The sequence below is a fragment of the Siphateles boraxobius genome, unplaced genomic scaffold (assembly GCF_051911475.1).
Source record: "Siphateles boraxobius isolate OS27281-9 unplaced genomic scaffold, OSU_SipBor_1 65, whole genome shotgun sequence".
NCBI classification, from domain to species: Eukaryota; Metazoa; Chordata; class Actinopteri; order Cypriniformes; family Leuciscidae; genus Siphateles; species Siphateles boraxobius.
Window position 1 is genome coordinate 6,559,093 of NW_027509192.1, and position 21,275 is coordinate 6,580,367.

Below are 21,275 nucleotides of genomic sequence, written 5' to 3' on the forward strand. Positions count from 1 at the left end.
CACTAAATCAAGGGACATGTAGAAATCAAATATGTAAAATGACATTTGATGTGATTTTGTTTTACACCCTGAAGAAATAATTCACACACACAGAAATGAACACTTAACCAGTGCTTATATGACAATACACAAGGGATTGTATCCAAAAACAAACAATTGTTGTTATAGATACAGTCTGTCATTATGTGGGTTTTGTGTCTTGTCTTTTCATGTTCAGTGATTCCCTGACCTGTCTTTTACTTCTCCCAGGTGTTTCTCGTTATTCCCGACGCCCCCTTGTTACCTCGTTTGTCCTTGATTATTTAAGCCCTGTGTTCCTGCCCTGTCTTGGTGAGTTGCTGAATGTTTGATGTCAACGTTGGTCGCTTCTGATTCTGAGTCCTGTATTCCAGTCTGAGTCTTTGTCTAAGTTTGTAGTTTGTCTAAATAAAGCCTGTGCACTGCGTGTGGATCCAGCCTCCTTCCCGTGCTTCTACCGCACCACATTACCAGCGTCACACAGTCACTATCGTAGCACTGAAGTTACTGAAAAAACTTGCACAACAGGCCTTTCACACAATAAGAGCCAGATTAGAAAGCACAGGTCACATGATGAAACGATTCAATCTGGCATGACATCTTGATTACATGCTTTCAAGTAAACAATACATAAACATCCAAGTACCAAACTTAGAAACTGTCAAAAAGACAATGTTATCTGGTCTTTATCAACTCTATGACTTAGTCAGGTTTCCTTTGGACACGACTCTCATTTACACTTTAAGTGCCGTTTTTGAGTTCATGGTCAAAGAGGCACCGCAAATTGACTGTGAATGAGAGCAAATCATTTGCTTTTATAGCTCAAAAATGGTTTTGTATTAGTGGGTGTGATACGAGATGTGTGCTGCCCTTTTGTTGAGGTGCTGAAGCGAGAACCAGGTGAAGAAGCCTTTAGGAAAAACAGGGCAAGATGTACTTTGGAAAAGTGCAAAAGTCCTTAAAAAGGGCAAACAAATGGAGAGTTATCTCAGGGTTATAAGCAAAGAAATTAAAATGAAACTGGAAAAGCGTGGGTAAGGCCGATTAGTTCCTAGTTACAAAGTATGAGACTTGGTATATATGGTTAGAGCAGTGGGGATTTCTTTAAGACTGCAAGGGAAGCTCGGCTTCCCAGTAATGTTAAAAAATTAATGGTCAAATATGTACAATTGTGTTAACATTTTATTGACTAAAAATGCGTTAGAACACGTTCATCTCAAAGACGAGTTCGTTCATAATCAGCGTCGTATAGCAGGTCGGCTGACTCGATTTCCTTCTCATACAATCCCGGTGCATTTCCCTTTTGAAGCCTCCATTGACTTCAATGGGACTGCTTTGAACAGTTTTTTTCGAAGCCGAAACTAGACGGTCATTGGATAAATCTGCGATTATGTGGACTGGACTCCGGGCTTCTGCGTGATGATTGGAGGGTCTGTAGAAAGACTGCATCTCCTTTTGATTGACGGCGATTTTGTACTATAAAAAGTCGCTGACGCTGAAGCTATTCGAGCTCTGTCCCATCATGGATTTTGCAAGTGTAGTCGAAAGACAAACTGCTGCAACCAATTTCTTGGTATTTGCTTGGTAAAATTGCAAGGCAGTTTTCATCATACATTTTATACAATTATACACCATATTCCGTGTTTCAGTTGAACTTAATTCCCACAATTCCTCCGTTGAGTTTAATATCTTTTTTTTTAGATCGTTTGTTCAGTCATTCATTAATACAGCTTCCCCTCTTTGAAAGACCAGCAGCCGCCACTGGGTTAGAGCAAGTTGCAAATGTTCAGAGGAGATTGCAGCTGTAGGGTTGGTTAAAGTTAATGGTCCCATAACTCAGCTGGCTGGTTGGGTCTATCAAAGTTCTCTGATCTGTGGTGCAGAAGATGGTTTGAGCTCAACAGGGTAAAGAACCTTCAAAGGGATTGTCTACAGCTCATTCTGCGAAACTCTGCTTCCAAAGATAAGGTTGCTATTGGTCTCCAAATAAACAGTAGTTGACACAGCATGTCAATGGTCGATTTCAATCAACATTAAGATTTTAGGTTGAAATGTAGGCTATGTGAAATTTAAGAAAAGTGTGCATATTTTATAGCTATTTTCTTTTAAACATTCCATTACTCATTTATTGTAAAAGGTCCAGGTAGACATGAATTAAAATGAAGTAATTAATAAATAAACAATAATATTAGCTTTACATTTACATTTATTCATTTAGCAGACGCTTTTATCCAAAGTGGCTTACAAATTAGAACAATAGAAGCCATTAAACTAACAGTAGGACAACAATATGCAAGTGCATATTCCACCCTTCTCAGTTTAATCCAAGTACATGTATTTTTATTTTATTTTATTTTATATATATACAAGGTAAAGGTCCGAGAAAGAGATTTTGTGCATCTTTGAGATGATACCACAAGACGACGTTCGCTTGCAGAGCGCAAGTTTCTGGATGGCACATAAGTCTGAAGTAATGAGTTTAGGTAAAAGGGAGCAGAGCCAGTGGTTGTTCTGTAGGCAAATGTCAGTGACTGGAATTTGATGCGAGCGGCAACTGGCAACCAGTGCAATTTAGTGAGGAGAGGAGTGATGTGTGCTCTCTTCGGCTCATTAAAGACCAGTCTAGATGCAGCATTTTGCATCAGTTGCAGAGGTTTGACAGTGCAGGCGGGAAGACCAGCCAGCTTACAGTAGCTAAATGCTTTATACAAATATCTCTTCTACTGGATAGAAGGTTTCATTGTGTCCAAATGGGGGATTATGGCTTAGCATGTGGATAAGTATTAGTAAGCAATGCCTGGAAAAGTTGTTAAAGGCGATCCACGATCAGAGAACTGGAATGGATAAACCTAAACTTGGCCATGTATCCAGAGCGTTGTATTGTCTTTATATTTAGTCAGACCACTTTATCTATACATCAAAACCACAACACAGAGACTCCCCTCACCATGGAAATTCGGAGAAAAAAAAAAGATCACCACAAAACTTCACCACTTCCTATTTCCATTTTTATGGTCTATTCCTTAGTTAATTTTCCTCACAGTTAATTAAACCTAAACAAATCTGCAATCAAATCACGTGTGCACGATTCCCTCTTGGTAAAAGCACACAACGCAACCCACCACCTATCGTGTGTGTACCATTCTACATTCTATCTTATTACCTTGTAAAAGGGTGCTTAGTTACAGAGGAGAGACTTTCCAATTGTCCTTCGGGGACATTGAGAGAAATTTGGATGAGGTTACTACTATTCCTTTGTAGTGGTTACAGAGGGTTTTTAATGGTGTTCAATGTGGATGTCTAGACAGCACAAATGTATTGCAAGGTCCTTATTGTTATGAAAGAAGAAAGAAAAAGAGGAAGTAAAAAAAACAGGATGTTGTCATTTTTAACATTCAGTGAAAGCACTGAGTGACTATGTCTGAAGCTCTGCCTGATGACCAACAGAATGGAATGTATGAAAATACAGACATAAGTCATTACACCTAGACGGTATAATTTTCCGGTGTGGTATGCAAATATCCAATTGACTAAAGTTACGACAGCTGCACTGGCAGATATGAAATCAAGTGACTGCGTAGTTTACATAGTTTTTAGAGTTACCCTATATTTGGGCTTGGCTGACCGTGGAGCATGGAGTTCTTTCAAAGCCAATCTATCCAGACGTATCCAGATATAATGGATCAACAGGATTACATGGATACAGCCATATCCTTCTACGTTTTTTGGTGAGATTCGAAACTAGATGTGTTGCAAATAAAGTCATCATTGAGATTTGAGACAGTGGTGAAATGCAGAAAATGCGTGTTAAGGGCAAGAAGGAGGCTGGCGTGGTAGACTGGCATGGGGGCTAAAAGAATTCCTCTGGGAGAACAATAAGGTTTCTTTATGGAGCAGTAAGGATCCGGGACACTGAATGAGAGAGACGCACATACATTACAGAAAGAGTTACGAGAACAAAAGCGACGGAGGAAGAGGGCTCAGACTGGCACAACCCGAACAGTGGCAGTGTGTGGAATGGTGTTGGGGCGGCTGCAAGAGTACGGTTGGGGGTTGAGAGCCTCAGATACATACATTTAAAAGGGCACCAAGGCCATTAGAATCGACTGGCCAAACCCTAATTAGCTTAACCCTGTACTGAGTCACTCCCAGTCGATAGTAATTCTTATCAATTTGCAAACCCACCACATTCCCCAGATAGAGATGTACTGTAGGAACAAATGTGACCACATACCAACTAATGAAAAAAACACACCAATTTTGTTCTCTGTAAGTGAACAGAAGTAAATTGCATACATTTGGAATGGTTAAAAATCAGTTTAGCATTAACAAATGTGTGGGAAGAGAGAATGTTTGATATAAATCATATTTGTAAAAGCATAGATGCTAGTTTGGATACTTCCACCTGAGTGATTGTTCCTCTAATCCTTGTACAAACGAGATGTTTGTTTAAGTATCATTGACTGGCTAAGTCCGTGGTTTTCCCGAGAAGGGTTTCCAGTAGAATAAAGTGCTACATTCAAAATACACATTGACATCGACTGACATTTTTGGGGTCTATTTATATAAGGCCAATCTTGCTCCTGGAGGGTCACTGCCCTGCTGAGTTTAGCTCCAAACCTAATTAGACACAGCTCTTTAAGCTTTTCAGAATAACTAAACTACCAGACAGGTATGTTGGGGCGGATTGGAACTATACTCTGAGACGTTGCCCCTCCAGGAGGATTGGACACCCCTGAACTACAAAAAAAATATTATTGGGTTATAGTGCTCATGCAACTTAAAGGGTTAGTTCACCCAAAAATGAAAATTCTGTCAGTAATTACTCACATTCATGTTGTTCCAACCCTCGTAAGACTTTCGTTCATCTTCGGAACACGAATTAAGATATTTTTTAGTAAATCTGAGAGCTAGATCACTCCTCCACTATTTTCACCCATTTTTGGGTGAACTAACCCTTAAATCTCTGAAGAATCTTAATGCAACCTTATCAGGCATCATTCTAGAATTTCTTACAAAATGAGCGAAAAAAGTTAGTGGTTATTCAGAAACAAAAATATGCTAGTTTAAAATAAGCTACGGCGCATTACCTCACCTGTTTCAACATTAGTCAGGGCAAGAGGGTCACATGACCCATGAGGATTCTTTTAAGTTAATAATTTACCATTATCCAATCGGTGCCAGGATACACAGTTGCACAGACTGATCTTGATAAGAGGCAGTAACTGATGGACTATTCCAAGCTGTCGAAAACATCAGCCATGTGAAGTGTCACTGATTTGGGGCAGATGTAAAACATTTGGCTTGTGTTATTCAGAGCAACACTTATGTAAATTTGCAGGCAGAAGTCCCTCGACAACCTGTCCAATTCCCAAAGCATCTCTCTCTAAACACACTGGTTGTATAAATTAATATTAGCTGATTCTCCAGCAAAATCTGATGCTCACGTTTTAATTCAAGTACAGTTGAATGAAGCAATGATGTGAGATTGTCAAAGGTGAAGCATGGGAAAGTCTTGTGATACAAGCAGAAGAGGCAGGCATCTTGTTCAACCAGCTTACACATATGTAAATGACTAAACAAAAGTACATGTTAATGCAAATGCCCTGAACAAGCTTGGTTGTATTATTTCACTTTTGGCCATACAACAAAACCAATAATTACAACTCGCCTCTTGCTCTTAAAAATAGAAAATAATTAGTTTACAATGAGACACTTACAATGGAAGTGAATGGGGGGAAATTATTAAGGATTGCAAAGCAGAAATGTGAAGTTTGTGAAATTGTGAAACTGTAACCCATCTTGTAACTATACTATTGTAACAGTAAGTTTTTTAAATTTTACAAATCAGCCCCACTTTCAGTCTTACTATAACCCAAATTTATGGGGGTTTTTAAAAGAAAAGGAGGGACAAGCAGAAACATTTTTTTTGGCAATCATCATAAAATGCCGTGCTTTGATTGAGCTTACTGATCTGAACCCAGAATATTCCTTTAAAGCTGCAGTAGGTTACTTTTGTAAACTAATATTTGTTAAAACTGTCATTATGTCCTGACAGTAGAATATGAGACAGATAATCTGTGAAACAATCAAGGTGCGTTCACACCGCCGCCGACTTGAGCTTCCAAAGCGGCCGGAAGTCATTCATTTTCAATGGAAGCTGGCTTCTCTCAGCTGCAAGGAGCGTCAAATCCCTCGGCGTCGCGTTTTGGGCGTTTTGAGCGTTTTGAGCGTCAATCAGAAAGTTGAAAGAAGCTCAACTTTATGGTAATGAGCTATGACGCGGTTCAGCGGCAAGCAGCGGCAAAACTCCAGAAACCAATCAGAATAAAGACGTCCTTCACTCTGGCTGATTCCGGAGAAACATACGATGTGAACTTTCGTTCCTACCAAAACATTAGTTCCGAGAAAATGGAGGAGAAGCTGATAATCGCTCTTGCTGGGTTTCCTAACATATATGATATGACGTTGTTTGCTTCAGGGACCAGTTACAAAAGAACGAGGCATGGGAATGCAATTCATTTGCTCACGGTGACAAAGATTTGACCAATTGCACTAATGCAAATAATAGCCTAATGCAAATAATAATAATAATAATAGCTAATTATTATTTTTTTCCCCGACCAAAAGTGACCAAAACAGTTATAAAAATGCTGTCATTATAAAAGGTTTCTTCAATGTATTGCTTGTTTTTTTCTGTTTATTACATTTCATGTTGTGACACTTCTCTTCTCCCTGCTACGTCAGAGCGTCCAAAGCGTCAACGAGCTTCCCCGTGCTTTTTGACAAGCGTCCTTGACAGAGCGGCCAGAGCTTCTTTGACGCTCAAGTCGGCGGCGGTGTGAACGTACAGTCAAGCTCCTCTGGCTCCTCCCTGTGGTCCTATTGCCATTTGCAGAAATACACCGCTCCCGGTCAGAAACAACCAATCAGAGCCAGTAGGAATGTCTTGGCAGTGTCAATCACGCTCGTGTACGTGCTGATCACCCCTCTCTTGCATAGCGCGAGCGCGTACCGTCGTTCGTGACTCTACTGTTCGAACTCTTTCATCCAAATGAACGAATCTTTTTGGGAGTCATTTTGGTCAATCAACGAACGAAATGACTCGAAAAAAGATTCGTTCATTTTGATGAACGAGTGCGAACAGGATCACGAACGTGCATCACAGAACAGAGCAAGGCGAGCATTTGTGCTTATAAAACCTAAAGTTTTTTTTTGGTTTTTTTTTAAATGACCTATCGTTTCGCTAGATAAGACCCTTATGCATCGTCAGGTATCGTTTAAAGCCCTTTGAAGCTGCGCTGAAACTGTCATTTGGTCCTTGAAACGTCTGTGTCCTATTGAAGTCCATTATATGGAGAAAAAGCCTGGAATGTTTTCATCAAAAACCTTCATTTCTTTTTGACTGAAGAAAGAAAGACATGGACATCTTGGATGACATGGGGGTGAGTAAATTCTCAGCAAAAGTTTTTTTTAAAGTGAACTAATCCTTTAACGTTATCTTACTAGCTATTTATAACTTATAGAATGAGTGCAACGTTATAAAGTTACATGTATTGCAAAATACATAATGATTTGAGGTACAAGTTTGTAGTCAAAGTATGGGCAGGCCATAGTCAATGTAAAACATATTGTTGATGTTTCGTCCCTATTAGTGAATGTTCCATAACTGTTTATAATCCGCCGTCATCGGTGGTCCTGCTTACTAGCCTGCGGGTTCACGGCAGGCTCCGCTGTGGGGGAGGAGCTGTGGAGGGAGGGCTGTAGCGCAGCAGAGAGCAAGGGGGTTGATCAACATTGGCGGGTTGGTCAACACAAAAAGTCAACATTTTCTCAAAACTCCCTCCTGCAGCTTTAAGATTTGAAATTCTTTATTTGAAGCCATTCAAATCAATGCTTCTTTCCTCGTGCTTTCCTCTCTAAAGCGTCACTCTACAGCTGGTCCAGGATCTGCTTTTTAAACGCTTATCTTTGCTCAAAAAATACACTAGTCCAAAGTCGAAACCAATCCCAGACCTGTGGATCTTGAATTTTAAGTGGTAGGAGGGGACGAGACCTGTCTATTCTCACCATAAACAGGGATGTTATTGGTTGGTAAGCTGCATCACCCAGAGAACTGGTGAAACCTGCTGGGGCAGATACTGGGAGCATTTTCTCACTCTCTTTTCTCTTTTCCTTAATTCCTTTCCTTGTTTACCAAGCCAAATTTAACATCAACGGTCAGCTTTATTATCCTGGATTTGGCAGATACAGTATAAGAAAGATTAGATGTCTGGGCAAGGGTGGGTATAGTAAAGCTGTTGAGAATTTATTTGTTAGAAGACTATTTAAAAGAATAGTTACGAAAGTTAAGATTAATACGTTAAAATGAATAAGTTATCATTTAATATACAACACTAAGATTAACAGTTCATGTTTCATATTCATATGTGGTTAAAAACATTCTATATGTAATTATGATTTGTGAATTGACTTCATTTCCCAAGAGGCATTGAGCAATGGAAAGGGCACATGAGGCTGAAAAGTTTGTTGGTAATTTGCAACAGTCTTCTTGTGAATGATTTGCTGAACAAGCACGCTATATTTCACTTTGTTTCCTTTTTTCATTAAACGTCAAAACGAAGCAACGTCTCATCGTCATTCCTAGTCTATAAGACGATAAATGTACAACATTTTTGTTCCGAAACCCGGGAAACAGAAGACTATGAGTGACGAAGACCACGAAGAGCGACCGGTCGGTATGGAACAACTTGAAAGGTCCAAAAGAAAGCGTCGGACGATACGGAGTTCGACAACGAGACTGCTAAACCAGATCGACGTCGAATTATTAAAGGGAGACAAGGATATCGACCGTGTGCGGGACATGTTAGCCGTGTTGTCAGCAAAGGAGGACAGTTTGCGCGAGCTGGACAGCATAGTGGAGGAACACACTTCGCTGGAGGACGTGGATGCGGAGATTGAACTCGCAGAGGAATACAGAGACCGCGTCATCGAGATGAAAGCGCAAGCTCACCGAGTGATCCGAGAATATGAGTCTGTGAGTAACCCACGGCCTGCTCAGTCGAGCGATGGTAGTGCAAACAAACCAACAGTGAGACTGCCTAAGCTACAAATTGATAAGTTTAGCAGAGATGTTAGTTTATGGCAGGAATTTTGGAGCCAGTATGAGACTGCTATTCATAGCAACAATGCACTTTGCAAAAAAGAAAAGTTTACCTACCTGAAAACTTATCTTACTGGAATGGCTGCAAAGGCAATAGCAGGACTCACACTGACAGACAGTAACTATGATGCTGCAGTTGATATTCTCCAAAGCAGATTTGGAAGGAAAGATCTCATTGTAAATGCTCACATGTCAAAGCTTCTGAATCTCACTCCTGTAAAGAAATCATCTGATGTCAGTGCATTAAGGCAGTTATATGATGACTGTGAAATTCAAATCAGAAGCCTAGAGTCATTGGGAGTGGTATCAGACACCTATGGCAGTATGTTGTGCCCAATATTACTCCAGATGATGCCAGACAACTTGGCTCTTGAATACAGCCGTCGCAGAGGGGATGATGAGGAGTGGAATGTGCCTAATGTGTTGAAGTTCCTGCAGAAAGAGGTTCAGAGCCGAGAGAGAACTTTACAAATGATGAAATCATACAACCAGAGAGAAAACCAGTCTGCTAACAAAACATGCAGCAAATCATATTCAGCCAGTGATGTGAAATTAAAGAAACCAAGCATGACATCTGCAGATGCACTACACATTGCTGACCAGAAAATGCGAAACTGCCTGTTCTGTGATAGCACTGAACACAAATCTGATAAATGTCCAGACCACCCGGTGTCAGCACGCAAGGAAAAACTGAAGAAGCTTGGCAGGTGCTTTGTGTGTCTGGGGACCAAACACATAGCCAGGTTTTGCAGGTCAAGGGGCATGTCATGTGCCACATGTGGAGGCAGGCATCATGCAGCCATTTGTGAGAAAATTGAGACATCTCCACCTGCTGCGGCTGCCAACATTGACACTGTTATTTCCTCAGTAGTTCCCCAAGCGGAGAAAGACAAACCTGACATTGAGAACACTGTGCTGCTACAAACTGCCAAGGCATGGGTTGTCGGACCCACAAGCAGGAAGATGGTCCGCTGCTTGCTAGATGATAGGGAGTTTTGTGCATGAGAATGTGGTGAAGGCGCTGTAGCTACCTGTTACTAGGAAAGGGACACTCACTTTTCACAAATTTGGCTCCTCTGCTCCAACAACGGTGAGTCGCAATATAGTGAAGCTCAGCTTGGAGAATGTATGGGATAATCAGCAGGGAATCGAAATCGAGGCAGTTGTCACCCCCAAAGTGTGCACAGCGCTGATGAAAGTGCCTGGTGAATATATACAAAGAGAAATGAAAAGCAGAGGTCTTCAACTGGCAGACTGTGCTGGAGATGATAAACCTGAACTTTCTGTGCTAATTGGCTCTGATTATTACTGGCAGATAGTATCAGGCAGAGTAGAGAGACTGACAAAGAGCCTAGTGGCACTGGAGAGCACTTTCGGATGGGCAGTGCAAGGCCCAGTAGCAGTGTCCAGCATGACAGAGACGACCTGCATGCACATTCAATTCAGCGAGGATGCACAGATTGATAAACAGCTGCATGCATTCTGGGAGCTTGAGTCCCTGGGCATCACAAGTGAGAAGTCTGAGAGCCCAGAGGATGTAGAAGCGTTGCAGCGGTTCGAGGAAACCTCCATCTTCAAGGATGGGCGTTACCAAGTGGAGTTGCCATGGTGACAACATCATCCTCCACTTCAAGACAATTACCGCATCGCAAAAAAGAGACTTGAGAGTTTGAAAAGGACACTAAGCAAGGATGTCACTCTCTAACGCAGATACAATGAAGTTGTGGAGGACTACTTAAAACAAGCAATGGCAGAGGATGTGCCAAGGGAGCATGCATCATCACAAGGCAGTCAGACATATTACTTGCCTCACCACGCGGTATTGAGAGAGGATAAGGCGACAACGAAACTGCGGGTTGTGTTTGATGCGTCCTCCCTCGAAAATAAAAGTCCCTCACTAAATGACTGTCTCTTAACAGGTCCCAATCTGAATCCAGATCTGATGAGTATTTTGATCAAATTTAGACTGCATGAAATCGCATATATGGCAGATATCAAGAAAGCCTTTCTGCAGATTTCACTCTCAGAAAGAGATCGGGACGCTGAAAGATTTCTGTGGTTCATAGGACCACCAACAGAGGAGAAGGACGTGACGCTGCGCATGCTCAGAATGACGAGAGTGGTGTTCGGAGCTTCATCAAGCCCATTCTTACTCGCAGCCACCATTAAGAAGCATTTAAGACCGTATGAGCTAGAACACCCACAAGTGGTAGAAGTCCTTAGCTCCTCACTCTACGTCGATGATTTTATTTCAAGTGCAAGTGAGGTGACCAAAGCACATACAGTGACAACGACAGCCAGAAACATTATGTCTGCTGCAGGCATGGAAATATGTAAATGGATGACAAACTCTCCTGAGCTCAAAGACAAGACACGACTCAGACTATGGACAGACTCAATGATAGTGCTGCATTGGATTTGTGGTTCTGCTCATAAGTGGAAGCAGTTTGTAGCAAATAGAGTCACAGAAATCCAGTCTCTAACTAACCCACAGTCATGGGCTCACTGCAAAGGGAAAATTAATCCAGCTGACCTCCCCACCAGAGGCCTAACTGTGCAGGACCTGAAGCAGAGCGCATTATGGTGGAATGGTCCTTGTGTTCTGATGTCACCTGATCAGTCAGAGAGCACTCAGGAAGATGTTCAGGAAGATGAGGTAGGGTCTGAACTCAGATCCAAATACCAGATTGCTGTACAGTTTGTTAAGCAAGAGCAAGACTTCTTAAGCCCTGTTTTATGTCTGGAGAGGTACAGCAAACTAAAAACAGTGCTGCGGGTGACAGCCTGGATAAAGAGGTTTATCTACAACACCCGCTTAAGCACAAAAATCAGTGGTGAATTGACGGCAGAAGAGCTGAATAAAGCAGGAAGAAACTGGATAAAGGTGATTCAGAACCAGAGTTTCAGCTCTGAAATTGATTTGCTGAAAGCAGGGAAATGTCCCCACACTGACTCCAGAATCCGAGAGCTAAAACCATTTCTGGATGAAGAGGAGCTGCTCAGTGTGGGAGGAAGGCTCCAGCATTCTGATCTCTCTTACAGAGAAAAGCACCCATGGATTTTGCCCAACAAACACCGATACACAGAAATGTTGGTGCAGTATGAACATGAGAAGATAATGCATGCGGGTGTACGAGACACTTTAGTGCAGACAAGAGAGAAATATTGGGTTTTGAGGGCACGACAGATATAAATTCAATATAATATACAATATACAACAATACACAACACTATACACTATACACTAATATACAACACTAAGATTAACAGTTCATGTTTCATATTCATATGTGGTTAAAAACATTCTATATGTAATTATGATTTGTGAATTGACTTCATTTCCCAAGAGGCATTGAGCAATGGAAAGGGCACGTGAGGCCGAAAAGTTTGTTGGTAATTTGCAACAGTCTTCTTTTGAACGATTTGCTGAACAAGCACGCTATATTTCACTTTGTTTCCTTTTTTCATTAAACGTCAAAACGAAGCAACGTCTCATCGTCATTCCTAGTATATAAGACGATAAATGTACAACAAAAGCAAAGGTTGCTGTGACTATTCGGCATTATCTGTTCAAATACCAGTCGATTCTCATCTGATGATGACTTAAAAAAAAAATTTGATATATATTACTTAAACCAGGTATGTGTAATTTGCATAGTGCAAAGGTTAAAAAAAAAACATGAAAAGGGTAAAAGTGAAGGCTGTCCACTTGTAAAAGAAGGCCATAAATCTACATAATTTTTTTCAGGTGCCTCCCTTCAAACAACAAATCATTTGCAGGTCTGCACACATGAGCTTGTCCTATCGTACAGAGTTCAGCGATGAAGAGCAGCCTCACATGTAAAGACCTTCAATTGAGGAAGAGCATCAGCGAGGAGATTAGAAATATGTGCCACAGGATTAGCACGTCTGAAGTTAACAGTTTCAAAACTCACTATCATTGTGCTACGTGTGCACCCTGGGCACTTATTTTCCAATTCTGAGATTATTTGTGTGTTAATGGATGAAGTCATATCTGTAAGGATGTCAAAATTGTGGGACTTTGGTACAAAGTCCGATGTTTGTTTGTTTGTTTTTAAAAGTCTAAAACAATACCACTTTTTTTAAATTAATATTTAACTTTTTATACACAAATGATTTTAATCGCATATTTGCTTTTGCTATGAAATTGATATCAAAAACTTTTACATTTTAAGTGTAGTTGCTACCAACGACTACTGAAAATGTGGTATAGTGACACGGACACACCCCTGCATGCCTGTAGTTTAATACTTAACCTTACCAAATATTCCCCAAGCAGACAAAAAAGGGTCTGCCTTTACATTAAAAGAGGAATATCTCAGCTTCCTGTTCTCTTCAACAAACAATTATATAATCCAGTTATTTATCTCATGAGATAAGGTGACCTAAAATCAATAATTATATCATGAAAAAAGCATTTGTAATGTTAAGAGGACTGGTGTGGGGAAATGCACATCATTCAGAACCAATGACCTAAAACACAGTTTTCCAACATTGATGTGTCATTTCTCCTTCCGTACCTCTTTTGAAGAGTTCAACAGGTTGAAAAAATGAGGATCATCTCTACTGGCTGAACCTGTTAGAAACTTCATCGGCACTTTGAAAACAATGAAGTAATAGAAGTAGAACCTACACAAGAATGATACCACCTGATTGCTCTAAAATGTATAACCTTCACTGGTCAAACTTGTTTTAGCTAGTATCTTTGTATTTTTAAGAAGCTTTGTTTTAACACATAGTTCAGATTTTAACTTTCAAGCTGTGAGATCTGTCAGTTGTAATAGAAGATCAACATATAGATGGAGAAACTGGTTATTCAGATGCTTATTAAAAATATTACATTCAATTTACAATATCAATATTACATGTACATTTTCCAGCAAATCAACATTAAAATGTTTAAATTGGTTCAGCTGAATTTCCATGGTGTCAGCTTTGGAACAATACACCCTTTTTCTTTGTGAAGCCACAATTCGGACAGGGTTTATATGAATCACACTGATTCAGTTCACACAATGATTCTCTATGCATTGTATGAAGCAGTTCAATTAATCTGCATGAGACTAAACCATGTGTGCGGCTCATTGAAGACTCGGAGTGAACTTTGACACATTCAAGCAATCGTATGTTAGGTTCCTTTCTGAATACATTTTAAGTTTAAGCACTGATTTCGCTCTTTTACATCAACTGACAAAGTTACAGAAAATAGTTAGTTGGTTTTCGGGAAGCATTTAAAACCAACCAATAGTCATATAGTATGTTTTGCTACATTAGCCATTGAGAGATTCCGGGTCCCAGGGATCCACTCAGAACCAAGGCAACAGGTGTCTCCTGGTGACGCCAGGCTTATGACTCTTGTACCCAACATGCTCCTCTCCTGGGGCCCGTCCGGTAGCTTGATGCAATTAATGAGCAAGCAAACCTTTATTACTTTAGGGACCGATGGTGGCCGAACCATCTGTATATAATCTATCAGTGACCTATGTTATAAATTTATCAGTAAGAACTTCTGAGCATGTCCTATGATTGGACCATTGGCTCCCAAATGCCTTGTGCTCCCAAGGTGCAATTCACCAGTCTGACACAGTCTCCTTGGGGAAAGACAATGGAGGGTTACAAATTGAAGTGGTTTGATGACACTGGAGGAACTAAGTACTGAGGCCGTCCCTGTCGGCATAGCAGCCCGCAGTAAACAGTTCTCACACCAGAGGATACCTATTCATCATAAAGTCCTGTGGTTATTTGCATACTTATATAGCACAAACTACACTGCTCCAATATGAGGTCCAATCACAACCACGAGACTTTGTGAAAGGAATTTCAGGGAATTTCACTGTATTGAGCATTCACAACCAAGATGTCCCTTGTTAAAGGTTGGCATGCTGCTTTGTGGCTGAAGCCATGGAAAACAAAAGGCTATTGAAGGAGAAATGAGATTCATATCCTCAGAAAGAAAACATTCCAGAGATTCATGCCTCTGCCTTGTACGTTCCTCTCAAAAAAATTAGCAGGCAACTAACCCGGTTCACTCGGACCAAATGTTTCAATTGGACTAGAACAGCTGTAAAAATGAGTGAAATGTAATTTATTGTATCAGTCTATTTGAAATTAAATAGAATATATAGGTGAAAAGAGCATGTGCATTTGCATTTTTGATTAACCTTTGTCATCATCTTACACTTAAAATATAATATAATCCAATATAAATTATGTAGTCCTGTAAAGCGGAGTATCTCTGTAATAGAAAACAAAGTAAACCTTAATCCCAAAAACAGCCATTAATCCAATCTTCAGTCATAAATATAAATGCGCATATGTCAGAGCATTTGGGAGTGTGAGTGTAACACCACTACTACGTTCCACAAAAAAAAAAACGGTGCTAAATAATTTTGCTAAAGAAGCCTTTGTCCTTTCACCTGTGTACAGAGTTATGAGCTGAATTAAAGCGATACAATGCTTTACAATGACCATTACGATTTTACCATTCTAGTTACAAAGTTACTCGCAGCCAAAAGTCCAGTTGTTTCATAAAGGACAATCATAATATAAATCTAACAACTATTTACCTAGACATTCATGCATCACTTTATTCATCTTTTTATCTTGAGAAGTGGAACCGCCTGGTACCATTTTGTCATTACATCACTGGCAACACACCAATAACAGGTCATCGCCTTGTCATACCTTAACTAGATATGAGCAAATGGACAACAGCCCCCGCACCTAGTCAACGGGACAGCTCGCTTCATGAGCAATCAATAAGTTTTCCTGGACGTTTTTTTGGTACTGGACTGAGGCCTTTGATTTTGCTCTTGCAATGTCATAACCATTAATACTACGAATACTTCCAAGTTTTGAAATATGTATAGCAGGTCTAGCCAGTTTTTCAGAATTAAATAGGAATATGTTACTAATATCATGAGTCACTCTTGAGTCTCACTTTTAGTGGAAAAAACATCAAGCAATGGGCTCAAGATCTCAAGGAGGGGCTTGTTTGAAAACAGGGCGTAATAAATATTATTATAAGAATGATAAAACTTTACTGAACTTTTGTAGATCGCACTGGTTTACTGCTGTCTTCTGTTTGATAATGTGATTCAAATGTGAGGCGGAAATGTATAAGAATCTCATAAGTTCCATTAAGAAATCCAGGGCTCAATAGTGCAAGCATTTCACTCGCATTTGTGACTAAAAAAACATGTGTAGTAGACAAACTGTAAAATATATTTAGAAGCACATATGTGAATTAAAAAAGTCCCCGCTCATCCTTAAAGTCTAAAAATATTCAGTTTTATGAAATTTTAAGTCATAAAGGTCCGGTTTCACAGAAAGGGTTTAGATTAAGCCAGAATTAGGGCTTAGTTCAGTTAGGACATTTAAGTAGCTTTCATAAACATGCCTTAGAAAAAACATTACTGGCCATTGAACATTGAAAACAATGGCACTGAAACCGGGGGAAAGGTCTTAAATATCTTAACGAACGTATTGATTACCATTTTAAGAAGTCTTAAATTTGGGGGTGGAAAACCAAAAGTCGGATACAGGCTAATATGATTATTAAAGTTCAAAAGGCTATGATTTCATTAAATAAATGTGAGTGCTGCATGTTCAAAGTCAAAAGATAGAGAATATATACACAACCATGCAAAAGTTTGTGGTCAAACGTGATTTTTTTAATGTTTTTGAAAAGAGTTACTTATACTCACCAAGCATGAATTTATTTGATCAAATATGACAGTAAATTATATTACAGTAAAACGGTAATATTGTGAAATATTATTACAATTTAAAATAAATGTTTTCTCAAGATCATATGATGAATAGAAAGTTTTAAAGAACTGCATTTATTTGTAGTAATAGAAAACTAAATTATAAATGTCTTTACTGTCACTTTTGATATATTTAATGTGTGCCTGCTGAGTAAAAATGTATATATCAGATACCAAATGTCTGAATACCTTGAGGAAAAAAATTGCATTTATTTTTTTATATTTTGCAATAAAAAATAGAAAAATAAAAATACTCGATAGCCACTGGTAGCTCGATATAATGGGGATTTTGCATTTAAATTTGTACGCCATACTCCGATATCAGATATCAGAGATCTAATAAAAAATGCAAATCACCTGAGATAATCCCATCAGACACGTCCCTTTTGCTCTAGGGAGAAAATTGATTTTGATATTTTGCATTGAAAAAAAAACAACCTGTGACACAATAACACAAACAAATACTTCATAACCATTGGTAACTCAATAACCTTTAGCTGATTTTTGAGATGAATCTCCTTCACTTCCTTGGACTCTGAAATCACTATGGCTCATTAAAAATGTAAGAAGTTAAATTCAGCATCAAATGGGCAATGTGTCAGAAGGGCTCAAATCCACGCAGTCCTCACATACAAACACACTCCTGCTTTACAACAAACATGCTAAATGATTACAGCAATGAGGGCTTAGCAATAATCAATGACGTCATCTGTTCGTCAAAGAATTTGGTTCAGAAATATGTTGGAATTACAAACCAGAGTTCCTAGACTATGAAAGGAATTTATTTGCATGTTGTTTCTGGTTGTTGGAGATTACTAGATAAAGATTTTAAAAATATCTTAGCGATTGATAGCAAACAAAGCTGTTTCTTTACATTATCCCCCTGATTAACAGACAAGGCTTAAGCCTAGTCCCAGTCTGAAATGCATGTTTGAGCTGTTTTAACTGAAAGCAACAAATCATTATTTTGTCTCAAGATGACCACCACCAGTAATGCTTTTTTCTAAGACACATATATAAAAGCTGCTTAAATTTCCTAATTGAACTAAGGCCTAATCCTGGCTTAATCTAAACTCTGTCTGTGAAACCAGGCCTAAATATTCACTACAAGACCAGCCATGACTTTTAGAGAGAATAAAGAATTCCTTGACATTTCCTGCAATAAAAATGAAACTGAATTACAGTGAATTTGCCAAGGATTAAATATGAATAACTGACATAAAGTGAAGCAATTACTATGAAATGTTTGATAACATTAGCGGTCAAACAAAAATTTCAGTTCATGCTTTTTTTCACTGTATGCAATCACAACAATGTACAAAGCAACTTTTAACACTGTGCATGTACAGTTGAAATGGTCCAAGATGCCAGAAAATAAGTGAAGCTCAATTTAATTTAGAAATGTAACTGGAAAAGTGTAAAGTGACCATTAATTACAATGATACTTCATGTGAACCCTCTCAAATGCTGACAGTACTCTTTGAAACCTAAAGTAGCGTGGACATTTTCCTCCTCAGCTATTGTGTTGTGGGTCATGTCTGAGTAGACAAGACAGACCGGTTTGTTTGTCACACACACACACACTCATTTACACCTTTTCCATTCTGAAATATCCACCCTTCTTCTTCACTTGAGCTTTTAGTCAGTACTTCATATCAATATTTTTATTACAGGCATAGTGCCAATAAAAGATCTGCAATACCTAACAGTTTTTCATATGACAAGATATGAAAATGAGAATAATATTACATAAACCTGGAACTGGATCTGTGATACTACCTGGTCTCACCACCACCCACCCCCACTTGTTCCTTAGGGATTGACATAAGAAAGGCAAGCAGAGACAGTAGGCTTGTTTATCTAATAAAAGCCCTCAATGGAATATCCAACCTGCTGACACAACGCACAAATATCACGACTATGATAATCGGGATGGCTTCTTATCCAATGGGTTTAAAACATTTTATATTCGAGCAATTTAAAAAAGAAATCGTTACCTTAAATTTGCTGCACAGGTTAAAAAAATGGATATGTTGATTATTTTACGCACTGACGTTAATTGCGTCATAACGTGTTCCTTACATAACGGTGTGCCATGCGATTTGTTCTAAAATGTACATAAATATATGTAGCAAATATAGAACTTTTATTAGGTTTTTTTCGAGTAAAACATTAATAATAATGTTTTGTAATATTATGAGATGTAAATCTATTTCCATTAGCCTATATGTTTTATTACTCGGTTCAGTGAGTTGATGACTCGAGAACTCTAATTCACTTCGAATCGTGAACGAACTTTTTCCACAGATTCATTGAAAATATCCGACTCAAAAAAAGTTTCTCGAATCTGACATCACTATAAAGAAATCTTAACGGACCCAATTTTCTTCTTAAGTCACTTTTCTGGCATGTTTGTGTGAAGTTCCTGAACTAAAGCGTGACATCTTAAAATGTGACTTGGTTGAGTTAAACTTCCTCAAAATAATGCTTGAGACTATTTGAGTGACTTTCTGTTGCTATTTCGAGACTTACCTCAGTATCTTTATCTGTGCTGTCTCTTTCGAGTTCACCGATGTAGTACTGCTCCATCCACCTTCGGGCGTTCTCCGAGTGCCGGTGTGGGGGTCCGTCGATCTCCCGGCTGATGTCCTTGCCGGACCGGCGGAGAATGAGCGCCTCTCCGCCCGGGTGCATTCGGAGGAATCCTGTCACATCGTACACGCGCGTCCCTAACAACACCCAGCACGAATCTTTAGTGCAATTTTTGGCAACCTCCTTTTCAGAAAAAAATCGAGGGGACATTTTTTTATTCATTGAGGGGTGTCCACAAGAGGATAGAGAAAGGTAGGCACACAGGTGGGACCCCCACTGACTTTATCCAGCGATTGTGCTTCTACAACTACTGACTTTCGACTTCGAGCCTGAGCTGAGTTCATAGCCGGCCTGCTCATTAAGCATCTCATGAATAATTCATGACGCAGTACTGCTTATCTAAGCACCTGTCGCGCGTCCTGCAAAGTGTGGCAAACGTTGTAAATGACTGTGTTTGAGTCGTTTTTTCTAGTGCATTTTTCACAATAAATGTTTCTTTTATTGTTGTTGTTTTATTTTTTTCTAAATTGCATGTATGTCAAAAGCTGACTAATGTAAACAATCGATACTCTCCAATACTTGCACATTGTACTACCTCCTTGTGGGCGTTGTTGGTGCAATAACACTGCCGTTCTGTTTGCACATAGGGCGGAACTTTAGATAGGCTGTCGATAATGTTTTAGGGCACTGTGTGACGTGAGCACGTGACCTGAACAGTGAGACATTTTTTAGGTTTTTATTTAACTTGAGCTGACACACACAAAAAACGCGCTACTGTTTGCCCATCCGGGTCATCTGGCTGTCAGATAGATAAACCAGCTAAGACCAGCTATTTTTTCTTCTTCTAATTTTCTGTAATTTTACCCATAATAATAATATAGAATGAAATTTGGTCTTTTAAATATGATTGTTTATTTGTACTGGCATCCACGAGCCACTTTCAATGGCGTGACGCCACGCGCACACATCAGTTGAACAAACAGAATTAAATGATCACAGACATTAACTTAATATGAAATTAAAAACGAACATGCATACATACAAACAAACAGTGATTTATTACCGAAAGCCAATCTGGTCACACTGTTCTACTCTAATCTGTCATACCTAGTTTTTTGCCATTAGTGTCAAACAAAACTTAAACATTTAAATAATAATGATACAATTATTATTAATAAAGGGGTTTTCCCATTATACTATTTCAACTCTTTATTTTTTGGGCCCAGTTTAAGTTTCATTGTAGGGTATTACAGTTTCGTCTCAGGGGGGCAGTATTGCAAAGTAAATAAATAGGTTTCACAAACATGCTCAATGTTATTTTCCCACAAAGGATATAGTAAATTTCAATTACTATTATGTAAAGCATTGTCTAAAGACTTAAATCGTTTCTAAAATTGCCCTAATTATAAATACAATTATAATATGCTTATATTTGGAATGAAAAGTTCTTCATGAATTACACATTAATTTGACATGCAGATTAACTAAGGTAGAGAGATGTCAGTGGTGATAGTCTATGTATTGTAGGGTGACAGCATAATGGGAGGAGAAAGAAAATAGGAAGGACATTTAGTGGCTTTTGAAATTTGCACTGGTGGTTACATACTAAGAGATTTATTCCAGCTCAATATTTTCTGGCACTGAACCATAAAAATGTGCATGTGAGGAGATTAAAGTTGCAATAGGGAGTTTTGAGAAAATGTTGACTTAGC

At 39.1% G+C, this 21,275-nt stretch overlaps 1 protein-coding gene across 1 annotated transcript in view; it reads right to left on the reverse strand.

Moving 5' to 3' along the window:
- Nucleotides 1-19,886, reverse strand: part of fa2h (fatty acid 2-hydroxylase) — a 32,287-nt gene extending 12,401 nt beyond the window's left edge. The window contains exon 1 of the mRNA XM_077210485.1: nt 19,504-19,886. Within this exon, the coding sequence (XP_077066600.1) occupies nt 19,504-19,785 (282 nt within the window). The 5' untranslated portion in view covers nt 19,786-19,886. The remainder of the gene's footprint in view (nt 1-19,503) is intronic.
- Nucleotides 19,887-21,275: the final 1,389 nt, after the last annotated feature.